The 21,473-nt window shown below is 48.9% G+C and overlaps 7 protein-coding genes across 7 annotated transcripts; 3 read left to right on the forward strand and 4 right to left on the reverse strand.

Moving 5' to 3' along the window:
* Nucleotides 1-148: 148 nt before the first annotated feature.
* FSUBG_9270 (C2H2 zinc finger) lies at nucleotides 149-6,000 on the reverse strand (the record flags this gene model as incomplete). The annotated part of the gene is made up of 8 exons (XM_036687765.1): nucleotides 149-1,196; nucleotides 1,250-1,362; nucleotides 1,415-2,340; nucleotides 2,402-2,456; nucleotides 2,625-2,681; nucleotides 3,135-3,431; nucleotides 3,560-3,642; nucleotides 3,909-6,000. The coding sequence occupies 8 exons, from the start codon at nucleotides 5,998-6,000 to the stop codon at nucleotides 149-151; spliced, it is 4,671 nt and encodes a 1,556-aa protein (XP_036535219.1).
* A 429-nt stretch (nucleotides 6,001-6,429) lies between these two features.
* On the reverse strand, nucleotides 6,430-8,255 carry FSUBG_9271 (uracil permease; the record flags this gene model as incomplete). Its single annotated transcript, XM_036687766.1, has 3 exons — nucleotides 6,430-7,306; nucleotides 7,362-8,040; nucleotides 8,096-8,255. 3 exons carry the CDS (start codon nucleotides 8,253-8,255, stop codon nucleotides 6,430-6,432), a joined length of 1,716 nt encoding a protein of 571 aa, XP_036535220.1.
* An 856-nt stretch (nucleotides 8,256-9,111) lies between these two features.
* On the forward strand, nucleotides 9,112-13,411 carry FSUBG_9272 (d-amino acid hydantoin hydrolase (hydantoinase); the record flags this gene model as incomplete). Its single annotated transcript, XM_036687767.1, has 4 exons — nucleotides 9,112-12,060; nucleotides 12,459-12,500; nucleotides 12,710-13,127; nucleotides 13,197-13,411. The coding sequence occupies 4 exons, from the start codon at nucleotides 9,112-9,114 to the stop codon at nucleotides 13,409-13,411; spliced, it is 3,624 nt and encodes a 1,207-aa protein (XP_036535221.1).
* A 180-nt stretch (nucleotides 13,412-13,591) lies between these two features.
* FSUBG_9273 (uncharacterized protein) lies at nucleotides 13,592-13,986 on the reverse strand (the record flags this gene model as incomplete). The annotated part of the gene is made up of 2 exons (XM_036687768.1): nucleotides 13,592-13,765; nucleotides 13,819-13,986. 2 exons carry the CDS (start codon nucleotides 13,984-13,986, stop codon nucleotides 13,592-13,594), a joined length of 342 nt encoding a protein of 113 aa, XP_036535222.1.
* Nucleotides 13,987-14,577: 591 nt separating this feature from the next.
* Nucleotides 14,578-16,539, forward strand: FSUBG_9274 (heterokaryon incompatibility 6 OR allele; the record flags this gene model as incomplete). Its single annotated transcript, XM_036687769.1, has 1 exon — nucleotides 14,578-16,539. The coding sequence occupies one exon, from the start codon at nucleotides 14,578-14,580 to the stop codon at nucleotides 16,537-16,539; it is 1,962 nt and encodes a 653-aa protein (XP_036535223.1).
* Nucleotides 16,540-16,937: 398 nt separating this feature from the next.
* On the forward strand, nucleotides 16,938-17,624 carry FSUBG_9275 (uncharacterized protein; the record flags this gene model as incomplete). The annotated part of the gene is made up of 1 exon (XM_036687770.1): nucleotides 16,938-17,624. The coding sequence occupies one exon, from the start codon at nucleotides 16,938-16,940 to the stop codon at nucleotides 17,622-17,624; it is 687 nt and encodes a 228-aa protein (XP_036535224.1).
* A 279-nt stretch (nucleotides 17,625-17,903) lies between these two features.
* Nucleotides 17,904-18,518, reverse strand: FSUBG_9276 (uncharacterized protein; the record flags this gene model as incomplete). The annotated part of the gene is made up of 1 exon (XM_036687771.1): nucleotides 17,904-18,518. The coding sequence occupies one exon, from the start codon at nucleotides 18,516-18,518 to the stop codon at nucleotides 17,904-17,906; it is 615 nt and encodes a 204-aa protein (XP_036535225.1).
* Nucleotides 18,519-21,473: the final 2,955 nt, after the last annotated feature.

Below are 21,473 nucleotides of genomic sequence, written 5' to 3' on the forward strand. Positions count from 1 at the left end.
TTTACCATTCTATCTATGAGTTAGGCAACACGACTCTAGGACTTTGCACTTACGCAAACTTACTTAGACTGAAGACTGAGGAAAGGGACCGGTTATATTTTTGACTGAGTCTGAACCTTCTGTTAACCTTTGTATTTGAGTAGTCAGCTTATAGTGATTCCATGTCCACAATGCCCTCAAGGACCTTCATTGCTTCAAAGGCAGCAGTCCATCGAACTGTCTTGAGATACTTTGCCACTTCAATAGCCAAGCCATGCGGGCAACATCTATGCAGGTCTCTGCCAATAGTCGTTGGAGTACAAGAGGCCATGTTGGAGATGGTCTGATGCATAAGAGCCTTTGACTGTGTCTGCAAGATATCCTCTCCACCGACGCTATGATGACAGGCTCGACGGTTATCTTTCTGCCCCTGCGAGAAATGCACAAACGCCCAAGTCGTCAAGACACCGATATAGAGACACCACGGATAGTGAAACATGCCGTTAGCCTTCCAATTCCGCAGGTTCAATAGGCCTTCGCGTATCATCTGTGCAGCATGCCACGCGGCATGACCAGCCGAGTCAGGAGATAGTCGCACCCACTCCATCACCGCCTTTGTACTTTCTTCGCGCTCTGCGCTTGTCACGACGTGCCCAAAGATTGCCTCAGCGCCTGCTGCAATCTGGAGATGACGGATATCCGCATCGACGACAATATGAGCGGTGTGATACAGTGCAAGAAATGCCACGTTTTCCTGACGAAACTCGTGTAGGGACGAGTCCTGATCGATGGTTTGTCTTGTTCCCATAGCGCAAGCATCGTACTTCGTCTTCCATAGCTCCAGTGCAGCCGTCATGCGACGGCGCGAATCGTTGTCCCCTTGTGCGGCGTTTCCAAGATAGATGGACTGGTTGTGAAAATGAACCATGTCGTTGCACATTGACATCAAACCATGCAAGATAAAGCTCAGAGATAAGCTATCCAAGGTCTCGCACCATATGTTTCCCCCGTCCTCGATAAAGTCCTTTACGATACTGTTAATCATCGGAGGATAACCTTCAGAGGAAATGTTTGCTTTCCATGCATCTTCACCCTTGGCTTCCCAAAGCTGTTTTGAGCATGGGAGATTGACTTGGATTGATTGGGTAGACATGCTTGGCATGAACGAGTAATAACTGACATTCTGCGTATCCCACATAAAGATAAATAATATTAAGCTAGAACAAATGTAAGTAGCGTGCTGCAATATCCCGAGGAATCGAGATCTTACCGCTTGTACTGCTCGTGGTATGCAAATGCTTTCCAGTCCTTCTCGTGATCTATACTCAAGTCGGGAACCATTATTCTGGCCCGAACATGGTAACGGGACAGTCTTCTTATAGCCTAGTTGTTACGTCAGTAGGAACGACCCCTCAACATCAAAGGCCAGACTTACGTTGAAAAGGAACGTATGAATTATAATTGCATTTTCGCGCTGATATGCTCCAGCTCTATACATCCCGTAACATTCTAGAACCATAAAGGCCTGAAGAATGGAAAGATCAGGCACCTTGATACCACTGAGCCCACTCATGATATATGGCGTCATGGCGTCATAAAGGCAGACTGAAAGCTGATGGTCTTCTTTCTCCTTGTAGGTGGCCCCAAGGACAATCATAGACAACAGGAACAAAGGCTCCGCGTCGGGAACCTCTAATGTTGGTGTATGGATCATAGGGTAGCAAGAGTTGAAGTTGGCAAAGAATAAATCTACGTACTCTTGCATCCGAGTGAGTGAGAGGTCTGCTGTAGTCTCATCGATCGATGTGCCGTCTGGGTAAACTGGCCTCATATCGTTGATGAGTCCGAGAATCTCCCCTCTCTTTGTTTCCGTCAGATGGAGGTTATTCAGCCCCAGGCGCCCCAGGGAGCATAGACTATCGACTTCTGCGGAATTACTGCTTGTATCGATTACTTCTCCACTGCAAGCCCCTGTTGACTGGAGGCTAGTTATCTCTTCATCGGGATCTGGAGACTGGCCTGCTGTCGTGGTCCTGATTGTTGGCGAATGAAGTGCTAGTGCGTCTTGGATTGGAAGGCCCTCCTGATCAAAGTCACGAGATTTCGGAGGCAAGACAGGCAAGTCAGCTTGGCCTGGCACTAGACTTAGATACCCGAGGGTTTCTGGAGAGTGAGGATCACCCGTGACATTGAAATGCATAAAGTCAAAGGTAGAGTCGTGATACATGTCTCCAAGCTCCAGAAAGTCGAAGCCATCTGTATTCAAAATGTCTTCGTGAGGTTCAGTAGAGGTGCCCTTACCGAACGAGGGAGATCGTTCTGTCGTTTGCTGAGGGTTACCAATCGTAGATTCATAGCTCCCTGGCACACCCAAGTGTTCAGGAATAACTGAAGACATCATATCAGCGTCCGGCTGACCCACTGCCACCGTTCTCGACTGAGCCCTTGATGATACCAGTTGCTGGGCACTCGGTGAGCTAGAAGCCCTTATAATTCGACCCCGATGATGTCGTTTAGTCCTGAGTATACCAAGCCCCAACCCGCCAGCTAGCCGGTCTTTACTTGCGTGGCGAGCCTTGTGTCTCTCTAAGAGAAGAAGATTAGCCACTATTCATATTTCAGCCATCAAGACATAGTAGACATACCGAGGAGATCGCGTCGCTTGAAGGATGCAGCGCATCGCGGACATTCGAACTCGACAGCTGAATGGTTCAGAGCGTGCCGCGCGAGATGGGACGGCCGACTGAATGACTTTCCGCACCCTGGCTTGGGGCATTGATGTCGCTTTGGTACATGCCGAGGTTCCCTGGGTCTCGAGTAACTGTCATCCATCTGTTCATTACGAGCTTTTCTCTACAGGCTAATTGAGGAGCGATATGGAAATGATGATGTGTCGGATAAATGTAGTAGCGGAGGGGAGTGCGTTACCCGCTTAGCCCAGCCGCTAACCCTTTAGCCGATGTTGGGCACACTGATACAGATAAAGAGGGTCGCCACAAACAGCCCAGCCTGGGTGACCACCAGCCAATATGGTCAAGCTGGTTTTGTCAATATGATGGATATACGCAGTCTATTTCCATGTCTATAGATGTCGATATTCCCTTGCCTGATCAGATAGTATTCCCACCATCAACTGGCCAGCACGCTCTAGTTACAAACGATGCTTGATCACTCAACAGGAAAACAATGACACCAGCGACTTCATCCGGATGCGCGGCCCGAGCAATGGGGTTTTGCTTTGCTGTCAATGCTTTCCCATTTGCACCCCTTGGCAAAGTACTCTGGGTCATTGGGGTGTCGATAAACCCCGGCGCAACGGTATTGACACGGATATTCTTTGATCCAACCTCGGCAGCCACCGAAGCACAGAGGCCTACTACGGCATGCTTAGAAGCTGCATATACTGGCGCTGAAGGGAGAGCTCTGATACCAGCTGCCGACGCAACAGTGACCTATATATGCAGTGATTAGCAATGCTCCAGAAACAAACACTGAGTATCCTACAATGCTGCCCCCCCCCACTGTCACCGATAGCAGCTATCTGGGCTTTTAAGCAATTGAACACCCCCTTTGCGTTCACATTCATCATAAGGTCCCAATCCTGGATTGTCGAGTCGAATATAGGCTTTGGCTTAAAGATACCAGCAATGTTGGCAGCACCGTCTAATCGTCATGAAGTTCACGTCCTTTCGTCGACCTATACTTAGCCTTCAACTATACAAGACGGAGTGGCAGGCCATATCCAAATTGATCGTTTTTTAAAAGCCTATCCTGCGTCATGTTGTCCATGATAGTGGCATCTATCAATCGATGCTCTCCTGGTTGCCTTTCTTCAGTAGCCAGGAGTATTAAACCACTGGTGGACTTGGAGTGTCCCCACTGCACCGGCTCTATAAAGAGATAGTGACTCGCTTTCTGTAGTCTCCGACGTATGACGCAGTCCACCTGAACTTCGAAGTCAGGGACTGACGGGAAGGTATGCATCATGGAAAGCTTCGCGCCGACGGCAAAAGAGTCGTTATTGTCATCACCGACAGTTTTCATCCGGAGCAAGTATCCAGCAACGACCATTGCACCGTCAGAGATTTGCGGATGTGCCGCGTTTGTACCTGCTCCCATCATCGAATATTGTCGCTGGGCGCACATACGAGGCACCCAGCTCGCATTGGTGCCATTGTCTCGCCCAGTACTGGTCAATAGGATATTTGCCCCTAGAGCGCCGGTTCCCACCATCTTCTCCATAAGCTGGACAGGGTCGATTTTGTAATCTACTGCGGGAGGCTTATCCGATGCCATGGAGAACAGGCTGTAGTACTCATCCAACTCCAGAGTGGCTTCTCGCCCACGAATCTTGTCAAGAAGCACTGCCAAGGGACGCTTACAGGCATTCGCGTCGAGGATGGTACCGTGACTGGAACATCTGACTATTGCCCTTTGATATATAGATTCCTCTGTTGGGTCTGCTATCGTCGCTGACATGGCCACCAAGGTTCTCTTGTCCGGATTTCCGACCTCCATAGAGAGGTGGGGGAGGACGTTTATGTAGCTGTTGCCGAATGGCGAACTGCATAAAATGCCCACAAGCTGTGAAGAGTCGATCAGGGGGGCCGATTCTTGACCTGTCCAAAAGGTACATCTCTTACTCATAATAGCTTCCTGCAAAGTCCAGCAGCGTTTTCTCCACTCGCAACTTTCCCATATCTGCTTGACCTGCTGAACCAGCTGTGGGCTGTATAGTCGGACCTTGGGACCGTCGGCTTTCAGCTGTGCAAGTTCGAGTGGAAATGCCATGCCAGGAAGGATTAGAGTATACTCGGCGTTAGAGTAATAGTCCTTCATCTTTGGCACCTCAGTTTCTTTGTCCTCATAGCTGTCTTGATCTATACACCATCGATCGACCCAGTAATAGCGGTGCTTCAGTACACCATAGGTTTTGGCGATGACTTTTTCCAGGTCTTGAGAGTCGTAAGACTTCCAAGGGTATGAGAGGGCTATGTAGCTCTCTACAGGCTCATCCACGGATCTAGTCACTATCTTGTCTTTTAGGTTGACTTCATTGCTCAACAGGGCGTCATAAAATCTTCTAGGGGTGATCTTGACCTTGGATATACCCGCCTCTTTGTCTGCTTCTGCCAGTCCCCCAGGTAGCAGACAATCGCAAGACCCTCGGTGGACCTTGCCCCTCGGGGCCACAGCATAATATGGCACAGCTCTCGAGACAAGCCCTTGCAACCGATTCAACGTTAGAAACTGGCTACCGTCGCAAAGTCTATCAAGCGGCAGAAATGGCAGCACGGGTGCCGCCATCTGCAGTTTTTTGGTGTCGCTCATTTCGGCCTCTAGACTTCTCAAGAGCTCATCCTGAATATCTGACCTCGATTTTCCTAGCGCCTCGCCCATCTCCGAGTGTACACCAAGGAACTCTACACGCTCTAGTGCAATAGCAATGATGCTGAACACTCTAGCAAGCGTGATAAAGCTGTCGTAGTTCCACGCTGGAGGCACCTGCACGGGGGCCCTGTTCGTGTTCTCTTCCAGCACCACTTGCGTTACCCGGCCTTGAGGTGTCGTCTTGATCAGCAGCCCCAAGCTCAGCATAAATGAGGTACCAACGCCATTGCTGTCAAGACACACGCATGGATCGACGGAGGTTAGGTCCGCCCTCGTCCTATTTTTGCCAGGAATGTTCCGCGATTCCCAAGAACCCTTATTCGCTTCTACATTCGTAGGTTCATCAGAGTCATCATCAGATTCTTCATCTGTGACGGTAATGCGCAGTCGGCAGCCGCGTGGCTTGGAAGCCCACAATGAATCCGTACGCATCGTGTGAGCAATCTCCTTGTCTGTCAAGACGCCGCATATACGCGGCGATGACATTAGTCCCTTGATATCGGAATGAGGACCGGGAGACTCTGGACCGCTCCTAGGAAGCAAGAGATTGCAGTAATTAGCATCGTCGATTTCGCCGTTCCTTTGAACACAAACTCGCATATTGCGGTCAAATGGATCGTAGTCCGACATTATCAGTTGTTTTCTCTTAATCTCTCTCTCTAGTGTTAGGTCGGTCTTAGCTTAGGTAGGATACAATTATATTCAACGTTCAAAGTCGCTTTGATACAAAAGAATGGTATGGCCTTGTGCAGAAAGTATCAAAGAGGTAGAATTAAAATACTCAAAATGAAATAGAAAGTTGCGGTGTGAGATTATAGAGTGGGATTTAAAAAATCACTCACTATATTATGTGTCACTTTATGACAAATCATACCATTCGTACACGGCTTGGCATAACAGCCGCACCCAAAGAGTAAATACAAGGATAGGCGGAAAGAATTAATATTTTCAAGACAAAACCTTATATAGAGACTCAAGACAAGCCCTCACTTCCAGGCTACTACCATCACGCTATTAATGTAGCTCTATATCCAAATGAAAAGGTATATATTTGTATAACTAACTCTTTGTTTGGACAGGCACACCTTGAATGACAGCGTCTTTCTCACTTCCCTCCGATCCTAGGCCCATACCTAGCTTGATGGCTTCAGCCTCAGTGAACGACCCAAAGTAGTCCACGTCGTCAACAAGTCCCAAACCAGCGGGCGGGAACACACGATTGATAACGTAATGGGCAGTGAATGAGATGGCAAACCCCAGCGGGAATGCAAGATAAAACAGTTCATGCCAGGCCTCACCAACCTTGACTTTGTCAGGGGTCACACCTGCAGCAAATCCAGGCAATTGGGTCGCAAAGCCAAGAAACCAAGCAATGAAGCTCCTAGGGTTGAAGCCACAAGTGAAATAGTAGATGCTGGTAAGGCCAGGGTTGTAGAGATCGGACAACTTAATGCGACGAGAACGGATCAGCCAGTAATCACAGACTTGAATGCCAATGATCGGCCCAAGAAAGACACTGTATGCAGACAGGACTGAGATGAAGACGCTGGCTGAAGAAAGAAGCTCCCATGGGCACATGGCAACGCTCAAGACTAGAGCAATAAATGCACCTCGCCTGATGTTGATATAGGAGCTGACTAGACCGGCGAGATCCATGCCAGCACTATATGCGTTGTCAACCACGTTGATGGCAATCTGGCACATAACAAGGCCTAAGCCTGCAAATAATGCAGCGGCTCTTGAACCAGAAGAGTAGTCTCTGTCAAGCCACTGTTGGCAGATTAGGGCTTCATAGTTGATACATGTTAGTGATGATAGAATACACCAGAGGGCGCTAGAGTTGTACTTACGGGGATTCCAGATGGCCTCGCCCCAGATTCCCTGAGTGGCTGATGCTGCGAGGCAGCCAAAGAGAGGAAAGAGTGTGCCGAAAAAGCTACAGATGTGTAAGTTGCTTCCCTTTCAAATCCCAGTCATTGATGGCAACTCACATAATGGAAAACCACTGCCCAAACACCTGATCACCAGGCTTTTGAGCAAATCGGGTGTAATCATTTGCATTCGTCAGTCCTACTGCTATGCCACCAATGACAGTTGTCACGCCAGACGTGATAGCCCAGCCAAGGTCATGGGAGCTCATTGGCGTCGCACTCTCGGAAAGCAGAGGGCCGCCCCCTTTGGCTTCAACAAGGGACCAAATCATGATGGAGATTAGCGTGACCGACGCGATAATGTTGAAAATGAGGAGGACTCTCTTGATCTTATGAGGATGGATCCAGAGAACTGGTATCATAGAGACATTGAAAAGAATCCAGCCAACAAACTGCTTCGTATCGAGATGAGATGATTCGGGAAATACGTTTCCGAGTCTTTGGAAGCTGGGGAACATTGCTGACAAGATGACAGAGATGCAGAGACCGCCTGTCCACGACTGCACAGAGAACCAGACTAGACTGAGGATAATTCTCTGGACGATGGCGATGAAGGATCCGTATGGACCCCAGATATATCTTGAGACGACAGGGAAGCCGATATGCCATTCAGCGCCTGTATAGCCATTGAATATTGCGACCAGGCTGATGATGACTTTGCCGATCAAGGTAGCTATAATGACTTGCCAGACACTAAGCCCGGTGGCGACAAGTGAAGCGCCCAGCTGCCAGTTGGATACTAACTACGGGTTAGATACCGCGTACATACATAGAGATTGTTCGTGGTGGCTTACTGGCAACTTGGTTCACTAACCAGAAAGATATAAAGGTCATAGTGTTCCATGTTCGACGCTCTGGCTCCAACGGACGGATGTCGTCATTGATCCATACATTGGAGACGGCTCTATCTGCGCTGGGCAGTCTCATCCGGGTCAGGATGGATTTGAGTAGCATACTGACAGGAAAATCCTTTACGTCGGAGCTGTTGAAGATACTGGAACTTGGTCCTATTGAGCTGACCCCTTCAGATCGCAACTGGTTTGTGGGGTCTCATTTATTTTATGATGTATCTTATCACTTTGGATATCTTGATGATAAGCAAACCCATTGCCACTACCTTCTGGTTGGGTTACATGGTGCGAGGTCCGAAAAGAGGGGTTCGCAACGACAGATAATGATTTGAACCATCCTGTGCTACATAAAGTTGAGTCTTGTGTAACGCGATTCCAGAAAAAGGACTCATATCCGGTAGATGAGGCCCAGAGTCCGGAACCCGGAACCAAGGTGCCCTATCACATATGGCCTTTCATTGCAATGAGATGGGAAATTATCCGATTCGTTGGTAAAATATAGACAGGCCAAGATAAGTTATAGATAGAGAGGTAGTCTATATGGGCCGATATCAATTGCCGTTTCGGCATTCCCGATTCGGAGATGCCGCGGCAGTTAGCCTGATAATTGACGATGATCAACACACTCGGATTGTTCCATCCCGACCAAAGTTGACCGAAGATAGGGGAACCACTTGCTCGGGACAATTGCACCGTTCAAGCAAACAAGACACTTCAGAAATGTTTGTCTGAGTTAACCCCGCAACGTTATCTTGAGATACGAGAGATATCCTGGTAGAAACCCCGCAGATGCATGTAACCTCGCGATGTAAGCTAACCGTCCGCATGCTCCACTTCTCCAGCAATGGTGCGAGAGAAGCTCCGTTATATGAGTAAAGCGTTGGATATTGTTACTTATAACTTTGTTGTCAAGAAATTGCTCTATAGATTTCAGATTTCGAGCTCCAGCCCTGCCCATCATGACTCTAAGTAAAGCTGTACGTATAGGAGTCGACGTCGGCGGCACCAATACCGACGCCGTCGCCATAGACGTCGCCCTGGCTGCACAAGGCGATGCTCAACGTGGAGTCATCGCCTTCAAGAAAACCCCCACCACGCCCGACGCGACTGCTGGAATCGAGACTGCTGTAAGAGCTGTCATTGAGTCTGGCAGCATAGTTCCCCAGCGGATTGCGAGCATCACAGTCGGCACAACACACTTTATCAATGCGGTCGTGGAGAGAGATGCCCGGCGACTCCAAAAGGTCGGTGTTTTGAGACTGTCACGTTCGTTCCTCCGAGAAGTACCTCCTTTCTCAGACTTCCCGCCCGATCTGGCAGCCATCATCAAGGGATATTGCGGCATCATCGATGGAGGCTTGCATATCGATGGGTCTCAAGAAGCACCCATCAAAGAAGCCCAAGTGGTGGCCGAATGCGAAAAGATCAAGGCAGAGAACCTTAAGGCGGTTGTGATCGCCGGCGTGTTTTCTCCTATTGACGAGGTATTCAAGCAAGAGAGCCGTGTCAAAGACATCATCCTACGAGAAATTCCAGGAATTGATGTCGTGTGTTCTCATGAGGTGGCCAATATTGGCTTCCTAGAGCGCGAAAACGCCAGTATCCTCAATGCTGCTATCCTTCAATATGCTCGGAAAACAATGAGGAGGTTCAATCAAGCCAAGAAGAAGCTTAACCTGACATGCCCACTGTTTATTACTCAGAACGACGGGACCACTCTTGATGCGACTGCAGCAGCCAGGATACCAATCAAGACTTTTGCATCGGGAGCCACCAACTCGATGAGAGGTGCCGCTTACTTGGCTGGTATCGATGCTGGGGGCAACTCTTCGGCCATCGTCGTGGATATTGGTGGAACCACAGCTGACATTGGCGTGATCCTACCAAGCGGACTCCCAAGACAAGCTTCCGCATATGTCACAGTCGCTGGAGTAAGAGTGAATTATTCAATGCCTCATCTGCACTCCGTTGGACTTGGCGGAGGTTCACTAGTGCGCAGCGTTGATGGGAAGGTCAAGGTTGGTCCTGAGTCAGTTGGTCACTACCTTGTTGAAGAAGCTCTTGTTTTCGGTGGCAATACATGCACGGCATCTGATATCGCTGTTTCCCTGGGAAGAGCAGGTATGGGCGATAAGAGCAGGCTGTCTGGACTGGAACCCGAGTTTGTCCAATCTGCAAAAGCCTGTATCAAGACTCTACTTGACGGAGCTGTCGATGTCATCAAGACCTCCGCTGATCCGCTGCCCGTCCTTCTAGTAGGAGGAGGGGCCGTGCTTGCGCCAGAAGATATCTCAGGGGCCTCAAAGGTCATCCTCCCCCCATTCCACGATGTTGCGAACGCCATTGGCGCTGCAATCTCTCGCGTCAGCGGCGACGTCGATATCGTTCAGAGCACAGCCCATCAGACAGAGTCACAGGCTCTTGAGCGTGCAAAGACGATGGCCGTCGAGCGAGCTATTCAAGCTGGTGCGATACCTGAAAGTATCACCATGGCAAACGTAGAGAGTATCCCGCTGCAATATGTGTCACATCAAGTTCGAACCATCGTTAAAGCAGTGGGAGATGTCGACTTCAGAGGTTATGTATCAGAGTTGGAGCTCGATGCTGCAGATGATGACGACGAAGCCAGTGACGAACCTGAAGGACGAAAGAATCGAGCTGTCAAGACTACCGAAGATATTCCTGTTGATCCTTTCACGTACACTCCTACCATCAAGGTCAGCGATGAGGGAGTCCCTGAATGGATGCTCAATGAAACAGATCTGGCTTGGCTGGCTGACGGATGCTATGTACTGGGCTGCGCTGGTGGTGGAACTCCAGCTCCTAGCTTCATCCAACTGCGGGATATTCTACGAAAAGGGCACACTATTCGCATTGTCGACCAGTCTTCCCTCAAAGACGATGCTCTTATCTACTGGGGCGGGCACATGGGATCTCCTGCCGTGTCGGTAGAGCGATTACAGTCCACCGAGACAGTGGAAGCATTCAATGTTCTCATGGAGTATCTCGGCCATAAGAGTATCGACGCTGTCATGGGACTGGAAATTGGTGGTGCCAATGGTATGGAACCGATGCTTGTTGGTTCCTCACGATTCTTCAACGCGCCTGTAATTGACGGTGACTGGATGGGCCGAGCATATCCTACCTACTGGCAAACTACACTCGCGGTACATAAGCCACTAGAACTCGTTCCTTGTGCGATTGACTCTGGCGACGGTAAGAGTATCATCATGACTCGAGCACCAGACGACGAGATTGTTGACAGAGCATTGAGAGCGTCATGTTCCGAAATGGGAAGCCGAGTCGGTATGGCTGCCAAACCCACCACTACCGAGAACGTGCGGAGATACGGCGTGCTTAATACCTGCTCTCTTGCTTGGAGGATAGGCAGATGCATTGCACGTAGTGTTTACAGTAACCAGCTCTCTACAGTTGCAGAGTCGATTGTAGAAGAGGCTGGTGGATTGAAGTCAGCTAGAGTATTGTTTCGAGGCAAGATTGTTGAAGTCGAGAGACGACTATACAAGGGGCACTCTCATGGCGCTCTACGCATTGAAGCATTCGATGACCAAGACGATGGCGAATCGGAGCGAATGACACCTGTAGTATCCGGAGGGACACTGCGAATCCCATTCAAGAACGAGAATATTTTTGCTGAGCATACCACTGCTGACGGCTCTGAAACCAAGATCATTGCTTCTGTCCCTGATCTTATTGCTGTTTTAGATAACGGATCAGGTAAAGCACTGGGTGTTCCAGAGTTCAAGTACGGTTATAGAGTGACTGTCCTGGGCATTACGTGCTCGCCGCAGTGGACCAGAACAGCTTCTGGTATTGAGATTGGAGGACCAAAGGCATTTGGCTATGATGATGTTGTCTACAAGCCTCTTGGGGAGTATGTAGAACCTGTGAGTGTGATCAAAGAATATGCTTAATTAGAGTTATTGATGTATATATTTCGTTGGGGTAGTGGTAAGCTGGAAGAATAAAAGCACTAGCAAGAATTTATGAAATAGAAAACTTTGATTGTTTTAGATCAGACCTAAGTGATTACTATAAATTCTATTTACCACTATGCATTTCTAGAGCTTAATAGGGCTGTAGAATTGCTTGGCATTAGCTGAGATAACTCGGTCTCTGGTCAGGAAGCCGAGATCCGCTAATGCTTACTGCTCAAGGCAGTATAAGGCATTAATGCATTTCAGGCATCAACTTAGCCTCCTCCGGCTGACTGCGGCTTACTGACTGTTGTATAGTTCTGAATATCCCCAAAAATGGCGGAGAAGGCTCTTGCTATTGACTATAGCTCGCTTGTGCCAACGACCAAGATTTGCATACTTACCCTCGAGTATGGAAGAGGTAATGATCCTATTGTATGCACTCTCTGACCTGAGATACGAGATGGAGCAGAATACCATGCTCTATCATATGAATGGGAAGACGAAAGCAAGAATGATGTTTTTATCACTATCGATGGTCGCCAAGTTCAAATCCGCATGAACCTCTTCGAGGCCCTGAAGACCTACGGCTATGGACGATGCAATATGTATCAACCAGTCAGAGGTGCAAGAAAAGAGCCAGCAAGTCGCCATGATGGGCGAGATGTTCACAGAAGCTATCGGTGTCATATCATGGCTCGGCCCAGCCAGAGACGATGATAGTAATTTGGTGATGTATCTCATGAGGTTCGACATAACCCCAGAACCAGACTCACGAGAGCTAGAAGCCTTGCTTTCCCTCTTTTATTGGCGCCGAGTCTGGATCATACAGGAACTGTACCTCGCAAAGAGCTACGTGATTTGGTGCGGCCACGAATCCATCTCCGACACCAAGTTTGAGAGATCCCCAGCCAATCTCAACTGCCACAACGACACGTTCAGCAATGACTTTTCCCAAAGCCCAGCGAACCAGCACTCGATGGGCCGGTTGTTCCGCTCCATCGAGATCAACAGCCTGCATCGGTGGATATCTGTATGTGTCCGCGTAGATTTTTAGTGCACGAGGGAGCAAGACATTATTTATGCGCTTCTGGATATCTCGACAGATTATAAGAGATTCAAGGAGAGTTTCAAGGTCGACTACTCAAAGATACCGCGGGATGTCTTCCTAGAGCTTCTATGTCAGAGAGATCTTTCCACGTGGCGCCGTGGAGAGGAAAATCGCTGGCTGCAACTTGCGGAAAGGATGAAGCTGGACATAGATGAGGATTTGAGGAGACCGAAATCTGAGAGGGTTAATATCCGAGATGTTGGTGGCTAAAGGATGGCCAAGAAATGGGAGTATCACGGCCGCCGGAAATTTTGACCTGAAGAAGTATACCAGCCTTCATCACTTACGTTGAGAGCGCAAGTCTAAGCTAGATGATTGTGCCTTCACAGTGAGTACAGGTCTTTAACTATCAGGAATAGCACCGTGATATTGATATATGAATTCTATAAATCAAGGCTCGACAAGAGCCTCGTAGTTGGGCCTTGCAGGGTTGTCTCCCAACACTGCCTCTCTATACTTCTGATTCCAAGCTTGGAAAGCTTCGTTGTCTCCATTTTGAAGTGCCGCGTCGTATGCAGCCTTTGCGCCTTGGTAAGTATTTAGGGCTGCGCTCCAGGCAGGTGCCTATCTTTTGGTCAGTGACACGTTTTCTTTGGAAAAGGCTTGCGGAGACCTACATTTGCAGGGGCCCATTGTCTGAAGTCCTGGCCGTCGGCGATTCCAGCATCTTGCGCTTGCTGGAAATCGGACTCGGCGCTTTCTTTGGCGCTGACAGCGTAGTTGTACGCCTGCTGGAGCCTCTCCTTGCTGTCTTGGATGCGGATTTGGCTGCCTGGGTCGGACATCTTGAGATGAGTGATAATACTGTGTAATGAATATGTTGAGAATGGGAGTGGATGAGTGAATGATGGATTGGAGAATGAGGAGCCAGTAGTGAGAATTTATAGTCAAATTGTGTGTTTGCCGTTTTTTACGCTGACGTATGTCAAGATGGCAATCATGCAGCTAACGTAATTAACTAGACTTCTTTCACTCGAAAACGGCGATTAATTCCACTTCGATTATCAGATCAACATGATAGTCACGACTATTCAAGCTAATTGATGCATGTCTCAGCTTCAGCTGCAATCTCACCGCCGATCGCAAGCCCTTTCAAGATTTAGCGCTGTGCTGCTATCCTATTAAACATATCCATGAAGAAGCGCAATATCTCAACAAAATGACGCTGGCAGGGGAAGTATCGTTAGACGGCGCTTTACGAGACGTGGAACTTGACCATGATATCAATTGGCTGCGAATGGGCGCGGCAAGTGTCTCTGTCTCACCTTGTCAGCGTGGCGTTGACGCTATTGACGCGTGCTGTACTGTGAGGTCAGTACCCCGCCTCAACATCTGTGCTGACCTTGATGATCTATCAAACTCAATCGAAGCTCGCCATGAGCCAATTCCAAGCTTTCGATTATGGCGCGGTGGGACTGAGAACGGCATCAACCGAGATCCGGCTGCTAGACCTCTACCCTTCACATGGTTTGGTAGATGACCGTCTGATCGGCCGTCTTTACACGACCTCCATTGAAAGCCCATCACCCTATATCGCTCTCTCGTATGTTTGGGGTTTAGGCGACAAAACTCAATCGATTCAGATATCAAACTTGAATGATGATAAAGAGACTTTTATACCCATCACGGAGTCGCTGGAGACCGCACTGCGTCATTTCCGCAAACAAGATGAGGTTATCACGCTATGGATCGATCAGATCTGCATTAACCAGGCAGACAATAAAGAAAAAGGTCAGCAAGTCGCGATGATGGGGAGTATCTACTCGTCTGCGACACAAGTGCTAGTATGGCTTGGGCCAGCTCAAGATGGCTCCAACGAATTGATGGGAGCATGGCAAGACATTGGGCAACGAGCTCGGCAGTTTGGACTGGAGAGCTATTTGAACCCACAGAGTTACCACCTCATATCAGCACTGGGAAGAAGCAGGGACCCCTCTGATGAGACTGCTGTGAGCTACCAAGGCTTGTTGACCAGTACTGTTGAGGTATTTGCTCCGTTGCTAAAGGAAATGACGTTGAAGAGGTGGTTCGAGAGACCGTACTTCTCACGAGTCTGGATCATCCAAGAATTTTGTTTGTGCCCCGATACCATCTTCGTGTGCGGTTCCAAAACGATACCCGTGGACTTCGTCAAATTCGCGGTACTGCTGCTTCAAACCGCAATAGGCAACATGCCACAGGGCGACTACGAGCAGCTTCAACCGCCTGAGATGCCTCTGGAGAGACTGTCCGAAGTATCCTCTGAACCAACAGCACGGCTATTTGGTTGTCGCTCACGTCATCAGAAGCATAAGGACGACGAGCTGTACATGTTGTTGCGCAGACTATTCGTTGAGCTTGAGACGAATGCGACTGTGCATCGTGACCGCATCTTTGCACTTCTTGGTCTAGCTGCAGACACTGAGAAGCTTGGGATCCAGCCGGACTATGAAAGAAGCACAGAACTTATCCTGACGCAAACGGCGCGCACGTTGATTGAGAAGAGTGGACGGGTGGACCTGCTGTGCTACTCTCAGTTTCCAAAGCTCGATGAGCTTTCACACCTACCATCGTGGGTTCCGGACTGGCGATCTAACCTCAGTCGTTCGTTCTACACTCTTAATGAACGTATTGATATGCATCTATTTGCCGCCTCCGGTCAGGATAGTGTTGTTGAGGTTGTGCAACACCCCAATGACACCTCGGATATTTTAGGACTTCGAGGCTATAATATTGATGTGATTGAGGAAGTTGCTGAAGGTGACGGTTGGATGGACATGAGCTGGGACTATGAGAGATATCTTGGCTATATGGCCCAGATTGATGAGTTGTGGCAAAAGTCCATGGAGAAAGCCCTCAACGGACGAACCCTAATTCGAAAAGAAGAGGCTCGGTGGCGTGTGCCTATCGGAGACATCTACTGGACGTGGGAAGGGGATAAACAAAGAGCTGAACCGGAAATAGCAACGTTTCACAAACAATTCCTTCAAGAGCTGGAATTGTTTGGTGAGATGACTCGACTGGCAGCTGTGGGAGAAGACGTTTCGGATAAGTGCTTGCAGTGGGAGGAGGAACATCGAGGCGCAGAGACGAAGCATAATTATCGTGAGAGTATGAGGAAGATGCAGGGCAAGCGACCATTCGTCACAAGAATGGGATATTTGGGGATGGGTCCTATGGAGGGTAGAACTGGTGATGTCGTTGCTGTCTTTTGTGGCGGGCGAATTCCTTTTGTGCTACGTCCTGTTGAAGGCTTGAGCGAGCTTGGGGGGTTCTCTTATATCGGTGAGGCTTATTGCGACGGTGTTATGGATGGTGAAGTTACGAGCAAGGCGAAACAGACCCTCTGGCTTACCTGAGTATTATTTGGCTCAGAACATCATTCTCGCTCGAATATAACCCTTCTTGGAATTATGCAGTGGATCACGAAGCGCTAGTGGCTGTCAAACCTGCTACCTTTAGTCTAGTCTACCTAGACCTTTAGCCACGGTGCCGATGTCGGCTAACTCAAATGCTGTGAGTCTTGCTGCGCGATATTGACGATGAGTCAAGTTCAGCAAAGAAAACAGCCATTAACGAGTATAAGTACTTAACTCTGACTTTTTAAATGCTCTGGAGGATAAAAACAATAAAGCCATACCGTCGCTCTTGAGGGCTTCCTTTCTCCTTATCTTTAGTCGTGCGTCTACCCGGCCGCTGCCATTTAGGCTCTCAGTATTGCGTGGTATATATACTTCGATTGCAAAGTCTTGTCAAGATGACAGTAAATCAACTTGAGAAACCAGATTTTATACAAATCAAAACCACTCTTACGAAACTACCATACCCACCATTCAAGGAGCGCCCGACTGTAAGAACTAAACGTCTTGTTCTCAGGCCGTTCTATGAAGATGCTGCCAATGACCTTTTCCCCATGCGCGCCCAGAAAGAGGTCATGATGTGGACAGCACAAGGCGCTCCAGATAAGAATCTCGAGGAAACGCAGAAATGGGCTGCGCAAAGACTACCGCCGCACGACGAAACCAACTTGTACTACGTGATCAGTCTCGTTGAAACTGGTGAGGTTATCGGAGCTGGTGGCACGTATAGACGAGAGTGTGAGCTTGGCTGGCCGGCGATTGGATACGCATTTCGCAAGGAAGCTTGGGGCAAGGGCTATGCGACCGAGTTTCTGGTGGCGTTTATGAAGATTTGGTGGGGGCTACCGCGGGTTGAGTGTTCTATCGCTGTGGATAGGACTACGTTGAGTGAGGAGGAGATAGTGGCCAGTGTGAATGGTGCTATCACGGAGAGATGTGCTGCGGAGACTATTAAAGAGAATATGGCGAGTAAGCGTGTCTTGGAGAAGGCTGGGTACACCTGGGTTAAAGAATGGAGGAATGAGGAGAAGAATTGGTCTATCTATGGATGGGTGACAACAGCTGCGCAACTGCCTGCAAATTAGTCACTGACCGATACTATGATTTGAAGCGTCTAGGATCGGATCGGCAGGGAGACAAAACACGCAGCCTCAATAACTGTGGTTACTTTGAAGGAGAACAATCGAGTAGACTAATGGTTCTTGGTATTCTGGTGAGGCTACATAGATATCACGATACCACTTTCCCTCTTCCAAATCATCCCCACCAGTAATAAAGAGTAAGAGATTGCCCAAGTAGGATACAACTTGATATAGTACGAGCAATCTTTCTAAAAGAATTTAGCCTTAGAGATGAAGCTGAGTTTATCGGCTCCAGACAGTCGAAGGACCTGCGCCGCCCTCATGCGTATCCTCATGGTCTCCAGCAGGAGGCGTCACCAGCGGCTGTTCCTCATCATGACCATCGTGAAACTCCTGTCGACCATGACAATGCGGACAAGGCTGAGGCGAGCCCGATACAAGATCTCCCACGAGCTCCTTCACAATATCCTTCATCTGACTAGTCCTAAGCAACACAAGCAGCGCCAGATAAAAATGAAGAAACATGTTAAACATCAGCGGCGTCGACGAGTAAGCCACCAAGAAAGTCTCCCCAGTATCCTGCCACCTGTTATGCGTCCAAGTGAAACTAAGCGTCAAGAGCGACAGAATGCCCATGAGCACATCGGCGATGAGGCAGTTCAGCGGATCGGTGATGGGCGTGGCGAATGTTGCTTTGAGATGCGCGCCTTGACGATGGAGGCGCTTCATGGTGAAGCCGAAGACGGCGGAGAAGACGAGGAGGATGAATGTGAAGAAGGCGGTGGGTCGGACCATGATGCAGAAGCGGACGAAGTTGAGGGGGAGACCAACGGCTGCTGAGAAGAGGAGGAAGTCTCTGGTGGAATGGAAGACTGCCGCTGAGTTGATGGCTGTCATGTTGGGCTGTATTTTGATTCAGTGGTGTAATAGTTGTATGTTATGATGGGATACAGATTGCAGGATTATTTAGAAGATTGGGCATGCATGAATACTTATACTGAAAATGGCGTTGAGATGCACTGCCTTGATGATATATATCATCTCGAAGGAAGCAGGGCTATGGCATGCGTGTCATTTTCCACCATATCCACTCGATATTCTCAAACAGACAGCGAATCAATTGATCGGCATCTTCTAGGCAGTGATTCTGTCACCGATCGGAATCCTTCGAGGCAGCAGCGTAAGCACTACAATGCACAACGATTTTATGCACTGTCAACTCTGCCTAATTAGGCGTGGACGATAGGTGACTAAGCCCCTAAAGTATCCACAATCATGGTGCACTAACAATTTTTAAACATTTCTATTGGCTGTTTGCCGACAATTATCGGAGTCTGCCTGATCTTCAATTTGCATTTGTCTGCCAATGCGCAGCCCCTCTACAGCCCCTCGCTCTATTTATAGCCCAAATTGGTAAGCTACCCTGGAGCTCAAGGAAATGGCATCATTTTTATTTAGAGAAGAACCGAATCCAAACCGCTCGTGTATATGTCCCATCGCGCAGTGATCGTCATCCGAATACAGAAGAAGCTCGGAGCTAGGAGCCTTACCTGATCGTGTCCTAGGTTGAAATCGACATATCTTTCTCACCATTGATCGTGAGATCACGACGCTGAACCTGTTCGATATCCCGCACGGTGATGTCAAATACTCATTAGCGAGGGCGATACAATACTCTGACCAGCGAGTGTCCCTAAATAATTTGCACGACTCCGGCTGCTTGATGGAAACATCCTCGGCGATGCCTCCAAAGGTACTGAACCGCTTAACTGATAGGGGAGGGAGACAGGAGCGTACACCAATAACTCTGCTGACCAATTCGGTGGTGCGGATTGCTCCAAGCAGGCTTGTAATAGCTCCAGGGATCGTACTTTTCATTTCTTACACTAGGAGAAGCGGGTAGAAAGATCTGATAAGAAGGCAAGGTTCTGTAAAAGACAACTCGGCAGCTCGGTCACAGGGCTTGCTGCATGGCAACGCCTTTCAGATAATTACACAGGACAGTATAGCCTCGGGTTATTTATGTTATGCTCATCGCTTTGGCCATATGTACCGGCGATACGAGATTCTTTGAAACCAACCCGTGAAGTCGCTCAAGGCTAGATATGGGATATCGCCAGCTATGAACGGAAGCCAAGTTTCCGTCCCGACCCATAACGTGCCGCTGTCCGTGCGCCGCGTCTTCGGCCCCGACTCTGCACTCCATCCCGAGACGCGCGGACTCTGCACAAACTCAAAGCAGTGGCCACAGAAGCTAGCTACGTATATGGCACCTGAGCTCCTAAAAAGGTTCCGAAATCCTAAAAAATCTTTACTACAACATAGGGTGTAGTGACGTTAAGTTCCAGTGTCTGCGGTAACCTCAATTGAGTCCGGGGACAACTGGCGGCATTTGTGCATGAGTGCGATATGACATTTCGCAGGGCGTTAAACATATCATGAGCGAGAAGTCATAGGGAAACAAATAGATAAGATCACCCAGTCACTAGTATAGCAAAGTATACTAGCTATAATACGAGGCATTGCTCTATGGCCATTGAACTGACAAATAACGATGCGTTATTAGACGAACCAATCGCAACATTCTGAACCAGACAGTCTCAATCCAAAGTTTTATGTATGCATTACAAAGCTCTGCACTCATGAATCAGGATCGTATCAACCACCCTGCAGCGTGACACATTTGGACCGACCAGTCCAGTGGCCGTTTTAGTGCGCCGCCTCAACTCAAAGATCTGGGCGCTGGAATGGCCCCGGGCTGATCCCCGCCTGTTCCCCGAGTGCACTAAATCCATAGACTAGTGGCTTCAGTGGCTGTTTGGGCCAAGGGTCTGTGTGTTCTGGATGCGGTAGGAATGCTTTTCACCATGGCGGCCGCCAGATCTACAACCAGTCTTCAACCTAAGCCCTGTGCAAATCCGTCATCAACCGCAGAGGATTTATTAACTTTGCAAGCGAATGCACTCTACGCCATAAGAGATAGAGTTTCTGCTGTTATCAACAAACCCGGGCTCCTAAATCCGAGGTTTGCTAAAGCCGTTCTCGACCCGGTCTATAGGCCGAGACCCCTGGAGGTGATATAGGTACATCATCTCTTCTGCCGCGCTAAGCTGTCCCAAAGGCCTGGACGGAACTGACGGCATGCATTGAAGATCTGGGTTTCGTGGGTTTATGTCGCCTAGTGTTACAGACGCTGTTTTTACAATTGTTCAAACCTGACGTGTTTTATCGAGGCGCTTCCCCATTGTCTACATTCTGTTCATCCCATCGCACAGGTTAGATATGCTATATTTTAGTGCGCCTGCTCCCGGACCTAGGTCAGCACTAACCACTAAGTGAGGCTAACATCCCGCTGTTGCTTTTTCCAGCGCCTGCCTGTGCGTATACGGTTTGAGCAAGGGTTGAAATTATATCACTTTCAGAGTGGGATGAACCAAGCCTGCAAAGCAACTAACTTTTCTAATCCTGCAGACGGGATGAGTACCCCGAGTAGATCCTTGTCCCCGTCAGCACTACCCCATACCTGACTAATGCCACCAAGCAATAGGAAGCAAACGCCCAAGTGCCGGGTTTCAAGCCCCTCCTCAAGCATTGGTCGCCTCTACGGAGCGTATGGGCCTCCCCTCCCCCCTATCGGATTTATGCTTTCATGCTATCTGCAAGCTCATGACTCTCTGAAAGTTTAAAATCCCTACGAGGACTAACGCGTCCGTTTATGAAACGCCCCATGCGACCCCCCTTGTGTCTCGACGCTTCGAGTATTAAGATCTGTCGATCTGTATTCCCTGGCTCCGTCCGCAAAAAGTTTGCCATGTATCCATTGTTCTTGACTTGATCCCCTTCAACTCTTTC

The sequence above is a fragment of the Fusarium subglutinans genome (genome assembly GCF_013396075.1).
Source record: "Fusarium subglutinans strain NRRL 66333 chromosome Unknown NRRL66333_c0000140, whole genome shotgun sequence".
NCBI lineage: Eukaryota > Fungi > Ascomycota > Sordariomycetes > Hypocreales > Nectriaceae > Fusarium > Fusarium subglutinans.